General features: G+C 43.1%; 1 protein-coding gene across 3 annotated transcripts in view; it reads right to left on the reverse strand.

Moving 5' to 3' along the window:
• Positions 1-11,975: 11,975 nt before the first annotated feature.
• Positions 11,976-16,580, reverse strand: part of LOC106609629 (tetraspanin-11) — a 30,472-nt gene continuing 25,867 nt past the window's right edge. For all 3 annotated transcript variants that reach the window (XM_045722244.1, XM_045722245.1, XM_045722243.1), the window contains one exon: positions 11,976-14,775. Coding sequence is in view for 1 of the 3 variants with exons in the window: in XM_045722245.1 (XP_045578201.1) it covers positions 14,716-14,775 (60 nt within the window). In the remaining 2 variants the exon portion in view is untranslated. The remainder of the gene's footprint in view (positions 14,776-16,580) is intronic.

The following is a 16,580-nucleotide window of genomic DNA, read 5'->3' on the forward strand; positions in this document are numbered from 1 at the left end:
ACTCAAGAAGCCTGACCGGCCCATTGGGGACAGAATTGAGGCAGGAGAGATGCTCAGATAGGATTCTGTGTAAACATTCACACAAAACGTATTTCCCTCTCTTGAGGACCATAAATATCTAAATGCCAGGGAGCACACACACACGTGCAAATGTGTGCCCACACACAACAAACTAAAAGTATCAGGCCTACATAAAACAACCGTATACTGTCAGTAACAAAAAGAAGGTTGGATGCAAGATGCAGCTTGGAACTCCATGCATCCACAAAAACGCAAACAAATCCAAATAGAATGTATGTACACTACCGGTCAAAAGTTTTAGAACACCTACTTATTCAAGTTTCTTTTCTTCATTTTTACTATTTTCTACATTGAAGAATAATAGCGAAGATATCAAAACTATGAAATAACACATGGAATCATGTAGTAACCAAAAAAAGTGTTAAACAAATCAAAATATATTTTATATTTGAGATTCTTCGAATAGCCACCCTTTGCCTTGATGACAGCTTTGCACACTCTTGGCATTTTCTCAACCAGCTTCATGAGGTAGCCACTTGGAATGCATTTCAATGTGCCTTGTTAAAAGGTAATTTGTGGAATTTCTTTTCTTCTTAATGTGTTTGAGCCAATCAGTTGTGTTGTGACAAAGTATGGAGGGTATACTGAAGATAACCCAATTTGGTAAAAGACCAAGTCCATATTATTGTATGAACAGCTCAAATAAGCAAAGAGAAACGACAGTCCATCATTACTTTAAGACATGAAGTTCAGTCAATACGGAAAATTTCAAGAACTTTGAATGTTTCTTCAAGTGTAGTTGTAAAAACCATCAAGCGCTATGATGAAACTGGCTCTCATGAGGACCGCCACAGGGATGGAAGACCCAGAGGTACCTCTGCTGCAGAGGATAAGTTCATTAGGGTTACCAGCCTCATAAATTGCGTGGAGGAGGAGGTGGTATGAGGGTGCTTTGCCGGTGAACCTGTCAGTGATTTATTTAGAATTCAAGACACACTTAACCAGCATGGCTCCCACAGCATTCGGCAGCGATACGCCATCTCATCTGGTTTGGGCTTAGTAGGACAATCATTTGTTTTTCAACAGGACAATGACCCCACGCACCTCCAGACTGAGTAAGGGCTATTTGACCAAGAAGGAGAGTGATGCATCAGATGACCTGGCCTACACAATCCCATGACCTCAACCAAATTGAGAAGGGTTGGGATGAGTCGGACCGCAGAGTGAAGGAAAAGCAGCCAACAAGTGCTCAGCAAATGTGAGAACTCCTTCAAGACTGTTGGAAAAGCATTCCAGGTGAAGCTGGTTGAGAGAATGCCAAAAGTGTGCAAAGCTGTCATCAAGGCAAAGGGTGGCTTTTAAAAAAATGTATTTTATTTATTTATTTTATTTCACCTTTATTTAACCAGGTAGGCAAGTTGAGAACAAGTTCTCATTTACAATTGCGACCTGGCCAAGATAAAGCAAAGCAGTTCGACACATACAACAACATAGAGTTACACATGGAGTAAAACAAACATACAGTCAATAATACAGTAGAAAAATAAGCCTATATACAATGTGAGCAATTTAGGTGAGATAAGGGAGGTAAAAGCAAAAAAGGCCCTGGTGGCAAAGTAAATACAATATAGCAAGTAAAACACTGGAATGGTAGATTTGTAGTGGAAGAAAGTGCAAAGTAGAAATAGAAATAATGGGGTGCAAAGGAGCAAAATAAATAAATAAATACAGTAGGGGAAGAGGTATTTGTTTAGGCTTAATTATAGATGGGCTATGTACAGGTGCAGTGATATGTGAGCTGCTCTGACAGCTGGTGCTTAAAGCTAGTGAGGGAGATAAGTGTTTCCAGTTTCCGAGATATTTGTAGTTCGTTCCAGTCATTGGTAGCAGAGAACTGGAAGGAGAGACAGCCAAAGGAGGAATTGGCTTTGGGGGTGACCAGAGAGATATACCTGCTGGAGCGTGTGCTACAGGTGGGTGCTGCTATGGTGACCAGTGAGCTGAGATAAGGGGGGACTTTACCTAGCAGGGTCTTGTAGATGACCTGGAGCCAGTGGGTTTGGCGACGAGTATGAAGCGAGGGCCAGCCAACGAGAGCATACAGGTCGCAGTGGTGGGTAGTATATGGGGCTTTGGTTACAAAACGGATGGCACTGTGATAGACTGCATCCAGTTTATTGAGTAGGGTATGGGAGGCTATTTTGTAAATGACATCGCCGAAGTCGAGAATCGGTAGGATGGTCAGTTTTACGAGGGTATGTTTGGCACCATGAGTGAAGGATGCTTTGATGCTAAATAGAAAGCCAATTCTAGATTTAACTTTGGGATTGGAGATGTTTGATGTGAGTCTGGAAGGAGTGTTTACAGTCTAACCAGACACCTAGGTATTTGTAGTTGTCCACATATTCTAAGTCAGAACCGTCCAGAGTAGTGATGCTGGACGGGCGGGCAGGTGCGGGCAGCGATCGGTTGAAGAGCATGCATTTAGTTTTACTTGTATTTAAGAGCAGTTGGAGGCCACGGAAGGAGAGTTGTATGGACGGGCAGGTGCAGGCAGCGATCGGTTGAAGAGCATGCATTTAGTTTTACTTGCATTTAAGAGAAGTTGGAGGCCACGGAAGGAGAGTTGTAAGGCATTGAAGCTCGTCTGGAAGGTTGTTAACCCAGTGTCCAAAGAAGGGCCAGAAGTATACAGAATGGTATCGTCTGCGTAGAGGTGGATCAGAGACTCACCAGCAGCAAGAGTGACATCATTGATGTATACAGAGAAAAGAGTTGGCCCAAGAATTGAACCCTGTGGCACCCCCATAGAGACTGCCAGAGGCCCGGACAACAGGCCCTCCGATTTGACACATTGAACTCTATCAGAGAAGTAGTTGGTGAAGCAGGCGAGGCAATCATTTGAGAAACCAAGGCTATTGAGTCTGCTGATGAGGATGTGGTGAATGACAGAGTCAAAAGCCTTGGCCAGGTCAATGAATAGGGCAACACAGTATTGTTTCTTATCGATGGCGGTTACGATATCTTTTAGGACCTTGAGCGTGGCTGAGGTGCACCCATGACCAGCTCTGAAACCAGATTGCATAGCGTAGAAAGTGCGGTGGGATTCGAAATGGTCGGTAATATGTTTGTTGACTTGGCTTTCGAAGACCTTAGAAAGGCAGGGTAGGATAGATATAGGTCTGTAGCAGTTGGAGTCAAGAGTGTGTCCCCCTTTGAAGAGGGGGATGACCGCAGCTGCTTTCCAATCTTTGGGAATCTCAGACGACACGAAAGAGAGGTTGAACAGGCTAGTAATAGGGGTTGCAACAATTTCGGCAGATAGTTTTAGAAAGAAAGGGTCCAGATTGTCTAGCCCGGCTGATTTGTAGGGGTCCAGATTTTGCAGCTCTTTCAGAACATCAACTGACTGGATTTGGGAGAAGGAGAAATGGGGAAGGCTTGGGCGAGTAGCTGTGGGGGGTGCAGTGCTGTTGACCGCGGTAGGGATAGCCAGGTGGAAAGCATGGTCAGCCGTAGAAAATGCTTATTGAAATTCTCAATTACAGTGGATTTATCGGTGGTGACAGAGTTTCCTATCCTCAGTGCAGTGGGCAGCTGGGAGGAGGTGTTCTTATTCTCCATGGACTTTACAGTGTCCCAGGACTTTTTTGAGTTTGTGTTGCAGGAAGCAAATTTCTGCTTGAAAAAGCTAGCCTTGGCTTTTCTAACTGCCTGTGTATATTGGTTTCTAACTGTGAAGAATCTCAAATATATATAGATTTGTTTAAACTTTTTTGGTTACTACATGATTCCATATGTGTTATTTCATAGTTTTGATGTCTTGACTATTATTTTATAATTTAGAAAATAGTCAAAATAAATAAAAACCCTTGAATGAGTAGGTGTTCTAAAACTTTTGACCGGTAGTGTATGTTGACCTCATCAGCCACCGACAAAGACAACCCAGGTTATAGGTGATCACTTATAAGTTACTTTAAGACAAGCATTTGGGTCACTTCCTTGACTCAAACAATACTAGGCTAACTGAAAAAGATTCTCTGGTACTTTTGTATACTTTTTAGCCAGTAGTTGTAAAAGTAGCACTATCGAGCCAAAAGTGGTTTTCTACATCACATATGTGTTTTCTACATCACATATGTGTAGATGTGTGCACCACGTGATTGCTCTTTCTCTCTCGCTCTCTCTCTCTCTCTCTCTCTCTGCTGTGTGTGCACATCTTGCTAGCTGTCACTCAAATGGCGAGGGGCTGAAGCTCATTAGTTGATCTCGAATTGTTAGGGGGCTGACCCAAGTGGCGGAAAATGAAGGGGAAATGGCACAGCACAGCTTCCAGAAAAACAGGCGCTTTCAAACTAGGGACTTCGCGGCTAACTGAGGTAAGACAGTAATTCTTTATGTGTGAACTACGCATTGACACATCAAGCACAAAGCAGGAGGTAAAAAAAACCCCGAAGTAGTCGCCAAAGGTCCGAAGCATGTGTTGAAGTGATTCACAGTCAGAAGCTAGTCAGACAAAGCATTACAAATCACAAACACAAATTCTTCAACACCTCCAGACCAGTTACAAAGTCAATACAATACACCAACATGGCCTGGGCACTGACCTTAACACACCAAGCTAGACTACAACACTGACAACTATTCTTCAGTTCTGTCACTGCTGGGGCCTGTTCACTTGTCTTCAACACAGTGGGAAATATAGTTAAACAATGGCAGATCACTTACCTTCAGGTGACAGCTATTCCTAGGGTTTGAACTTCGTCCTTCTGTTGAGTGGTAGAATGCACTGCGCTTCTATGTCACGGCCAGAGAGCAGCAGGAAGCCGGGCCAACATCCATCTAGGTGTCCATTTTTAACTCCCATGTCAGAGACTCCTGCTGGGTCTTTCTCATTGTTTACAGCAGCTTCCTTTTTAAAACGCCATTAGAGACTGAAAAGGAAATGTCAATCCATCATGGTGTGGTCATGGTAACCTCCAGACCACCCTCCTGATGTTTGGCATCCATCATCATCATCATAGACCTGGATTTGAAATCCACCTTGAAACACTTTACATTGTTTCCATCTCCCTCTGATTGAACACAACACATATACCTTGAAAACCACAGCTTTCTCCACATGCTTCCTAGGCCCACGCTTCCTGTTTAAGGAAAGGTCAAAGGTAATTATTGCATGCGGGGTCTTGTAAATGGCAGCGGTTTCTCATTGGGTTGTATTCAGAGTATAAAGACGACACCACAACGACTAATTGATGGAGTGGATCTAAGTATTTACTTTTGGCCTCCTTCATAGAAAGGTCAAAGGTCATTACTGCATAGAGTTTTATAAAGCGATAGAGCAAAGTATATGGTACAAGCTTACAAGATATTACAATATTCATAAATTATGTAACATTTGCAATTCCCATAACAAAAAGGCAGCATATTTGCAGTTCTAATGAATACAATAACCCTCGGTGTCTGACCAGTGAAAATACAAATACACTGGTTCTACCAAGGAAAAAAGAAATAGTCAAAACTTTGCATCTTGTTAACTTTAAGCTATGCTCATACTGTGTTATTTCCTTTGGTAAATCCAGTGTATTTATGTGCCCTGGCTAATGCTAAAACACTGTTTGCTGGCTAGCAGTTCAAGCATGGAAATGGCTGTGAACATTCTGTTGAGTTAAGCTGGGCATGCTTATCAAGGGGTGCTGCAACTTATGTAGCAGGTTAGAAGAATTAGGTTAAGGTTAGGAAAAGGGTAGGGTTAGCTAAAATGCTAAACATCATGGTACAATATTCATGTCAATTTACACACTTAGTTTATACCACATGTAGCCATAGGCTGCCACTCTAAAGTAAGAAATACATACAGATAAATTATTATATTGATCACACAGGATTTTGTAATAATACAATTGGTAAGTAAAGAAAAAAGAAAGAAAAAGAGGTGGGCCTACACCCAAAACTCCCCATCCCATTCCCCCCAACTCCCCATTCCCCCAACTCCCCATTCCATTCCCCCCTACTCCCCATCCCATTCCCCCCTACTCCCCATTCCCCCAACTCCCCATTCCATTCCCCCCTACTCCCCATCCCATTCCCCCCTACTCCCCATTCCACCAACTCCCCATTCCATTCCCCCCTACTCCCCATCCCATTCCCCCCAACTCCCCATTCCCCCAACTCCCCATTCCATTCCCCCCCTACTCCCCATCCCATTCCCCCCTACTCCCCATTCCCCCAACTCCCCATTCCATTCCCCCTACTCCCCATCCCATTCCCCCCTACTCCCCATTCCACCAACTCCCCATTCCATTCCCCCCCTACTCCCCATCCCATTCCCCCGTACTCCCCATTCCATTCCCCCCAACTCCCCATCCCATCCCATTCCCCCAAACTCCCCATCCCATTCCCCCTTGCCCAACATGTCCCCCAACTCCCCATTCCATTCCCCCCAACTCCCCATCTCATTATCTCTAACTCCCCATCCCATTCCCCCCAGCCCAACATGTCCCTCCACTCCCCATCCCATTCCCTACAACTCCCCATCCCATTCCCCCTAGCCCAACATGTCCCCCCAACTCCCCATTCCATTCTCCCCAACTCCCCATCCCTCTCCCCCCTAGCCCAACATGTCCCCCAACTCCCCATCCCATTACTTCCAACTCCCCATCCCATTCCCCCCAACTCCCCATCCCATTCCCCCCAACTCACCATCCCATTCCCCCAACTCCCCATCCCACTCCCCCTAGCCCAACATGTCCCCCACCTCCCCATCCCATTACTTCCAACTCCCCATCCCATTCTCCCCAACTCCCCATCCCATTCCCCCCAGCCCAACATGTTCCCCAACTCCCTATCCCATTCCCCCAGCCCAACATGTCTCTGTCCAAGTCCGTGTGACACAATTGTTCATTAATTGGTGTGGTGTCATCACTGTGTTCATATCCTGGACAATAGGCAATATACTAATAACAAAGTCCAGTACTAATAGTAATAATGTTATACCCTCTTGAGGGGGTGCCCTCGTCATTGTCTTATGCTGAGGGCAGCATCATAGCCATAAGGCTAGGCTGTGTGATTGTACAGGGATAGCATACCTGAATATTGAGCCAATCATAATGTGGTTCCATCTGTCGACTCGTCAAAAATCTACTTTTGACATCAATTTGACAAAAGCTGTATCCCATCTAGACATGCCCTGAAAAATGTAACGGTTAAACTAGGAAATGGACCGAACCAGTATGATATTTTATCTTCATATTCTCTTATAGCTGTGCTAAGATTAGACATACAGATCATACGGATTTGCATTGATTTGAGAAATTACACAATACCATTGTTATGGTAAAATAATAAGGCAGTACACATTAATAGAAAATGTGTTAACCCCTAATGTGACCTCATTGACCAAGTCCACTCTATCACTCTGCTGCTGAGTCAAAATAAAAGTTGCAGAACTCTGGTATTTCAAAATAAAAGCACTCTTGTTCCTAGACAACCTAGACTGGGGAAACAACATCCCCTTTTACAGTAACATAATGGAATACATCTCTGTTCAGGATATTAGTTCATGCATTTGTCATGTGTTTCTACATCTTAATTCAATTTCATGGCCAAGACGTGTAAACCTCACATAGCCTTCATTCTCAGGCTAAGTGATATATTTAATGAAATGGGAAACTAACACAATGTGAACTCTATCTAAGATAAGAGGTCACATGTTAACCACAGATCGGATCAGATTACCCCACCTCCGAGCCTAAACTCAACCATAATACCAATCAAATATATCTGACCTCAGATCAGTGGTTACAGGCAGTTTCCGCCCACTCCAACCAGCACATCTGGCATCTCTCTGTGTTTTCTGGTTCTGTGACGCTAACAACACATGGCCGTATGCTGACAGCGATATTATGTTGGATTTATGCTGGCACTATGGCCTCATGCACTCTGCCTGCCGGTGCTTTGGTTATCCCCTTTGATCCCTGGAGGAATCTGTCCGACACATTTACTGCCGCAGCTAATATAATGCATTCATTCCCACAAGTAGCCCACAGGGGTATACTACATATATACTACATATATACTACATAGCAGGGTCAAGGAGCTAGACAGCAAACTTGGCTAAATATTTTTAAATAACTTTTTATTTCTTTTGAAAGATAAGCTTGAAATGAGCATGATTTAGTTTATCCAGCAATCAAAAACACATATCAAGTTTAGCATTCTTAATGAACCAGAACATGTGTGGTTGTTTCTGGTTGTTGATCAACGTTAGTTGGCTAACTCATTGATGCTTTGTAGTATACCCCACAGGAGCAGGAACAGGGGGAGCCCCATTCAGCAGCTCTGAGGTCTGACTGAGGACCACTGGGAGAAGGTCCAGAGCTAGTCCAGACCTCAAGTAACAGGCAGTCTAGAATAGGTCTAATCCAGACTAGTCCAGACTCCAGGTAACAGGCAGTCTAGAATAGGTCTAGTCCAGACTTGTCCAGACCTCAGGTAACAGGCAGTCTAGAATAGGTCTAGTCCATACTAGTCCAGACCCCAGGTAACATGCAGTCTAGAATAGGTCTAGTCCAGACCCCAGGTAACATGCAGGTCCAGAGCTAGTCCAGACTCCAGGTAACAGGCAGTCTAGAATAGGTCTAGTCCAGACTTGTCCAGACCTCAGGTAACAGGCAGTCTAGAATAGGTCTAGTCCATACTAGTCCAGACCCCAGGTAACAGGCAGTCTAGAATAGGTCTAGTCCAGACTAGTCCAGACTCCAGGTAACAGGCAGTCTAGAATAGGTCTAGACCAGACTAGTCCAGACCCCAGGTAACAGGCAGTGTAGAATAGGTCTAGTCCAGACTAGTCCAGACCCCAGGTAACATGCAGTCTAGAATAGGTCTAGTCCAGACTAGTCCAAACCTCAGGTAACAGGCAGTCTAGAAGAGGTTTAGTCCAGACCCCAGGTAACATGCAGGTCCAGAGCTAGTCCAGACCCCAGGTAACAGGCAGTCTAGAATAGGTCTAGTCCAGACTAGTCCAGACCCCAGGTAACATGCAGGTCCAGAGCTAGTCCAGACCCCAGGTAACAGGCAGTCTAGAATAGGTCTAGTCCAGACTTGTCCAGACCCCAGGTAACATGCAGTCTAGAATAGGTCTAGTCCAGACTAGTCCAGACCCCAGGTAACATGCAGTCTAGAATAGGTATAGTCCAGACTAGTCCAGACCCCAGGTAACAGGCAGTCTAGAATCGGTCTAGTCCAGACCTCAGGTAACAGGCAGTCTAGAATAGGTCTAGTCGAGACCTCAGGGAACAGGCAGTCTAGAATAGGTCTAGTCCACACCTCAGGTAACAGGCAGTCTAGAATAGGTCTAGTCCAGACCCCAGGACCCAGGCAGTCTAGAATAGGTCTAGTCCAGACCTCAGGTAACAGGCAGTCTAGAATAGGTCTAGTCCGGACCACAGGTAACAGCTAGAATACGTCTCGTCCAGATTAAGTCCAGACCAAGTCCTTGCCTACACCCAGTCCAGATGTAGTCTAGACAAAGTAGACCAAGTCCAAACGAAGACAGTCCAAATCTGTCCAGACCAAGTCTAGACCATAGAATCTCATTCTAGATCTCTTGTCCAGACCTAGTCCAGGCCATGTTTAGACAGACAATCCAGATCAAGTCTAGACCATATCTGGACCTAGTCCAAATCCATTCCAAGTCTTATCTGGACCCAATCCACACAGAAAGGTCAGATCTAGTCCAGGCCCAGTCTAAACCCAGTACAGACCCAGACCACTTTCAGTCTCATGACTCCACTGGCAGGTGAGGAGGAGTTGCATTTACACACATGCATCAGTTTACACAGGGCCTACGGCACCTCCTTGTACTGTACATCAACCGTATTTATTCATAGTTAAGCCTCCCAGCGTTTTCACACATATTGAGTGCAGGTGTAGGCCTACTGCTTGGACAATGGTTGTGTTGTAAAGTGCCATGATATATTATATGTGTTAAGGACAAAACCCTTTTCTGACATCAGATATCCATGCCACAATGATATCATCATACACTGAGTTCCACATGGCATAGGAATCAATATGGGTCATTTATAAAAATTACTCCTATTCAAGCAGCACATTATCAATGTGAAAAGATATCCAAACCAGAAGTGTGTGTGTGTGTGTGTGTGTGTGTGTGTGTGTGTGTGTGTGTGTGTGTGTGTGTGTGTGTGTGTGTGTGTGTGTGTGTGTGTGTGTGTGTGTGTGTGTGTGTGTGCATACGTCTGCGTGTGAGTGTATGTGTGTGTACAATATGGTATGTAGAGATGGAGAGAGTGTGTGGAGACCACAGCATGTGTTAGTAGCTGACTGCTGGATATGTCCCTCTGCATCGTCCATACCCTGGCTGTCAGTGGGTGAGATATGGGAGAGAAAGAAACGTCCACCCCCTGGCTGTCAGAGGGTGAGATATGGGAGAGGGTGTGTGTGGATGATGTGGATGATGTGCAGAGTCCACTATGGGAGGAGTGTATCTCCAGCTGCTTCCAATTCACCCCCATGTGTCGGCCCCAGCAATGTGTGTGTAAAGCACGCTGTGTGTGTGTGTGTGTGTGTGTGTGTCTGTGTATATGTATGTACAGTATGTGTGTGCCCACATGAAAATATACTATAGTATACTACGGCTAAATACTATAGTATTTACAGTTGTGTTTTTGCAGACATTACTGTAGGATTCACTTCAGTGTTTCTGCAGACTTTACTATAGTATTTACAGTAGTGTTTTTGTGGACATTCCTGCAGTATTTACTGTAGTGTTTTTGAGGTCTGAAGTATACTGTAGTATTTACTATAGTATACTACAGTATGCTACAAATTATATAGTAAATAATGTATTATTCTATAGTAAACTGTAGTATTCTGTATTATTCTATAGTAAATACTGTATAGTAAACTGAATGTTTTTTTCATGTGGGTCTGTCTGTTTGTTTGTAAGCTCTATCAGTGTGTGTGTGTGTGTTTATGTGTGTTTATGTGTGTACAGTAGGTGTGTTTGCATGCATTTACACCCTCTCTCCAGGGTGTGTGTGACATGCTGAGGAAATAGGAGCCATCCTCTGCTTGCTGATGGAGATGGAAGTACTGACAGACTGACAGACTCCCCAGGCCCCATGTCTTGGACTGTGTCCCAACACTCTAAACGGGCTTCCCCTCCTCATCTCCTTCCCTAACCGGCTGATGTCTTGGACTGTCTCTTAACACTCTAAACTGGCTCCCCCTCCTCATCTCCTTCCCTTACTGAGATATTTGGATCACTGCGACACAATGCACTCACTTAACATGTCATGTCAGATCAGTGGTTGTGAAAGAAACCAAATGAGGCAAGGGAGCTATTAAAGAATATTGGGACACATCCCCAGTCATATGGTAATACCATTAACCTACAGATGAATCCTGCTATGGCCACAGCACTCTTGTATGTGGACATAATGGTGTATTGAGTTGAGGGAACTTAGTTGGCATAAGTGCAAATGCAGTCAGCAAGCATAGTGAAGCATCAATACTGTAAGATTGATGGAGAATAGTAGCCTTATATTACCAGACTGATTACCTCTGCACTATGGTTGGACGAGGTTAGGAGAATAGGTGAATATAACAAAGAAACAATGTTTTATTTCACAATGATCATGGCTTTTAAGTATGTACTTTTTGTCCTGTGAAAAAGAACCTATCCACAGGTTAACGGAAGTGGTAATAAACATGAACATGTTCTAACTAACTGATAAATCAATACAGGAACTGAGGAAGACAAAACATCCTGGGATGATTACCTTCAAACGCTTGTTAGGGGCACAACTTTGTCTCCACCTAGTGACAACATATCACCATAACATACACTATATCCACCACAACTAGAGGATTCAACCCAAACAATCTTCCACAACATTAATAAATAATCATATAAATAGTAATATATTCACTAATATAGTATTATATTTATTGAGTAAAGTTTAGAAACCATTTATGTAATCACATTGTATAGAACAAGTCATACAGTGCATCCCAATACCATTGTCACATCAGCTTTTACAAACATTTACATTTGAGTCATTTAGCAGACGCTTTTATCCAGAGAGACTTACAAGTACAATTGGGGTTAAGTGCCTTGCTCAAGGGCACATTGACAGATTTGTTTACCTTGCAACACTCTTAACAGATAGACTACATGTCGCTGAAGATGAATGTTTCCATCCATGTGCACTTCTTTCAAACATGGTCTGTGCACATATAACCTTCTTCATATCTCAGAGTATAAATATCAACATTTAAAGTAGCAATAGTCATATAATGTAACAAAACATTCAAGACATTGATGCAAAGAGAACAGCTGAGAATAATAATACCAAACCATTGAATGGTTTAGGAAACAGAAAAATAAAGTTTATCTGGTTAAAGACTACCATCAACATAAATTCAAAAGCTATTATGACATTTTTGTTAAACAGACAAAGGCATACTTTGATTACTACAGTGTACAGTATAGAAAGAGCCCAGATCATATCACATATGTTTTATTATATATTTTATATTATACATACTATAATGTTATATCATATTTTGACCCATTTCAGATTAAAAAATACATGAACAACAAGAACAGCTTTCTGTCTGAGAGAGCTTCACTTGGAGGAATAGAAAAAATACCATCTGTATATGTGTCTTCATCTCTTGGAATAACAGCAAAACATCCATACAACTTTGAAAAAGGATTGTTGTCATTGTATCAACTGGAATTTGTCAGCTGAATTACCAGTACTCCTAAAAAACAAAGACCAATGTCCTATCTTGGTAATGGCCAACCAATAATATTTGAATGTGTCCTTGACAATAGTCAAGCCAATGAACGCTCTCTTTGAAAGTGTCCTCTCGTGGAAATGGTTCAGACATTTTCTAAGTCGTAGTAAACAATAAAATGTAAATATATCTCCTGCCTTCAGAGGAATGTAGTTAGTCTTTAAAAGCAGTAGTCGATGCAAGGCTGCCTGGCTGCTCCACAACCAATCAGACAGAAATAGGGTTGCAAAATTTCGGGAACGTTCAATAAATTCCCTGGTTTTCCTGAAATCTTGGTTGGAGGGATCCTGGAATCAGGAGGGAATAAGCAGGAAATCCGGAATCCCCCAAACAGGATTTCTGGAAAACCAGGGAATTTATTGAACGTTCCCGAAATGTTGCTAACTTACACAGAATACTACAGGAGCGCTGCACAGGAGTATATACCAATATCTACCACTGGATGGGGATCCTAACCCACACCAGAGGAGAGGACAGACTCATGACAGTTCAAACCTCTCCCGTTCAACTAGAAGTTACCCATAACCCCTGAATCCTAATCTTAACCAGTAGGGTGACAGAGAAATATCTGACCCTGTATCAGTGGTAAATGACAACATGTTTCTCCAGCATAATAAAAGTGGTCGTAAAACAAGTCAATGGGTCCTGGGATTGAAAGATGAGTGGTAGGTTTATATGGTACTGCAAGAAAGGCGACTTCGCCGATATCAACACCTTTAGCAAAGCATACAACACAGAACCAGATTCGTTAGTCAAACTACGGAGGCAACACATACAGAAATGTTAGGTGCAACGTTACTCTTAGCAGCGTTTAGTGCTATTTTCATTCATATCAAGTTTAGGTTTTCCCCATATCTGCTTGATTATTCTGTGGATATCAATCAACTCATGATTGATCTACGTCACAAAGAAAACACATCGATGACCATGGGATTCCCTTTGTGGTGAACCATTAAATTGGTGTAACATTGCTATCAAAGAATGTGTGATAAAAGGATGACAGAGGCACATTGTGGGACACATCCCCAGTCATATGGTAATACCATTAACCTACAGATGAATCCTGCTATGGCCACAGCACTCTTGAATGTGGACATAATGGTGTATTGAGTTGAGGGAATTTAGTTGGCATAAGTGCAAATGCAGTCAGCAAGCATAGTGAAGCATCAATACTGTAAGATTGATGGAGAATAGTAGCCTTATATTACCAGACTGATTACCTCTGCACTATGGTTGGACGAGGTTAGGAGAATAGGTGAATATAACAAAGAAACAATGTTTTATTTCACAATGATCATGGCTTTTAAGTATGTACTTTTTGTCCTGTGAAAAAGAACCTATCCACAGGTTAATGGAAGTGGTAATAAACATGAACATGTTCTAACTAACTGATAAATCAATACAGGAACTGAGGAAGACAAAACATCCTGGGATGATTGAATAACCCTTCGTAAGCAGCGACACCATGAGAGTGTGTACAGTACACTTGATTCTCAGTCACAACCACTTCGGTTTGCCTTCCAGTTGTGTGGAATGTTGTGAAATCTACAGTAAGGATTTGACTGTATTGAGAACATACAGTAAGAACTACCTTACATAAACAGCAGTAGGCTTACTACAGAAAAGAACAATACCAAAATACCAAATCATCTCTTCTTCATTGGCCCTGTCTTTGAGAGTGGGGGGGGGCTGTGCATGCATCCAAGCCAAGGCAGGGGTGCAGAAGGATCCAGGAGGGTCCAGGCAGGGTTGGATCGTAAGGTTCAGAGGTTAGGAGGGGTTAGAGGTCAAGGTTGAGTGTTCAGCAGGCATCGTTGCTCCCTGGGCCATGAGGCAGGATGGTGTTGGGGGGCTTGACGGTAGGGTTCAGTAAGGATCCAACTTAATCCTTCTGTGTAGGCAGCATGTGAACACCATCCCACAGATCTGAAACACACAATTGTTGTGAAGGTCAATCAAGGGTAAAGGTCAGTCGTCATGGTAACATAGTGGGATAGCATGAGAAGAGTGGGTTAGGGGTGAGAGGGTGAGGAAGTGTGTGGTTACTATGGGAACAGGAGTGCCGAGCAGCCAGTATTGCAGCAGTGGTGTAATTGGGCCTGTGGTGGCCAGTGGTGAATGTTAGAGCTCCCACTATGACTGTTGTTGGAGAGAGATAATCTGTGAACAAACATTCATTTAGAAACTTCCATTTTTCAAAGGACATTTCTGTCTGAAGCCCTGCCAACATTCTCAAAACCAGTGTTATAATCCATTAATAATTCATCTACAAAAAATCTACCAAAAAATCACATGATTAAACTGAGGTAAAATATTGGATACAATTAAATTGATGTTTTACAAAGTGAAGAATATGTTTTATGATGTTTTTGTCATTTTCTGTGAGGCATTTAAAATAATAAGAAATAAATGATTAATGTAGCGTAAGTAAATACTTAGAAAGGAGTCTATGGCCACACGGAGTGTGGCCTTTTGGAGGTTTGTGATGCAAAACATTTTGCCTAGTGCACTCCAAATTCTCAACACCGAGCACAAATATATTGTAATAGGAAGTGTTGAGACCAGCTTAACTTGAGAAAGCCCTAAACATTGCTTTTGTTGACTACTTAATAGGTTACATCACACTTGATATTTCTTCTCCTTAAGTATTCTATAAAGTACATTCAGAACTCCACTTGTGAGTTGGACTGCTTTAAAATCCTATGAATACCTTGTGTGTAGGAAAAAGAAAGAAGTGAAGCGATGCTGGGATACAACAGTAGAACTGTGTAGGTACTTTGGTTGATCTGCGGCAGGACGGTCTGAGAGAGCTTTAGTTGGCGCTGGTTTGGATGAAGGAGCCGACATCAATAAGATGAGATTAAGGTAGAGAGGAAATGGAAGGATACAACAGGCCTTGACGCACACAGCACAACATAGCAACACACACACACACACTTGTGCTTTCACTCTGCCAAAAGCCTTAAACCGTCCTTTTTTCTAACAAGATCATCCCATGTCATCACTATTAAGGGATAGGGGATATGAAAGGTCTCATTGATCTGTGAGACAAAAGCAGAGTTACAGTAATACACAGGGAAAATGCTGAGAGGTTAGGACTTAGATGAGGCATATTCGCTGGACGGGTATGTGGTGTGTGTGTGTGTGTGTGTGTGTGTGTGTGTGTGTGTGTGTGTGTGTGTGTGTGTGTGTGTGTGTGTGTGTGTGTGTGTGTGTGTGTGTGTGTGTGTGTGTGTGTGTGAGACGGATGACAAACGACAAACAGAGGAGGGCTGAGATTCAATCAACGGCCCCCCTGCAAGTCTTCTCCTCTCTGAGGGTATTATCGACCGGGTCACAACATGGGGAGTAGATTCGTCAAAGAAGTCCTTGGAGGCTCAGCACTCAGGGCGGTTTTACAATGCCTCTAACCCTGCCAGCACCACTGAGAATTCAGATGACAGAGTGAGGAGGTAGAGAATGACACACAACTCACAGAGAGATGGAGGGAGCCAGAGGAGGAAGAGATGGAGGAAGGAGGAGGAGGAGGGACGAGGAGACAGGGGGTGGAGGAAGAGACAGAGGATGGAGGACAGAATGTGCTAAACTTCCTTTCTGCTCGTTAGTTTAGCATTTGGAGTGACAAGGAATATAAAGAAAGTAGTTTCAATGTGGCAGGTGAAGACACTGACAAGAAATAAGTTATCAAATGTGCTGCAATCATAAAAAGCTATGAAGAAAGAAATCATGAA

Source organism: Salmo salar, chromosome ssa07 (genome assembly GCF_905237065.1).
Source record: "Salmo salar chromosome ssa07, Ssal_v3.1, whole genome shotgun sequence".
Taxonomy (NCBI): domain Eukaryota; kingdom Metazoa; phylum Chordata; class Actinopteri; order Salmoniformes; family Salmonidae; genus Salmo; species Salmo salar.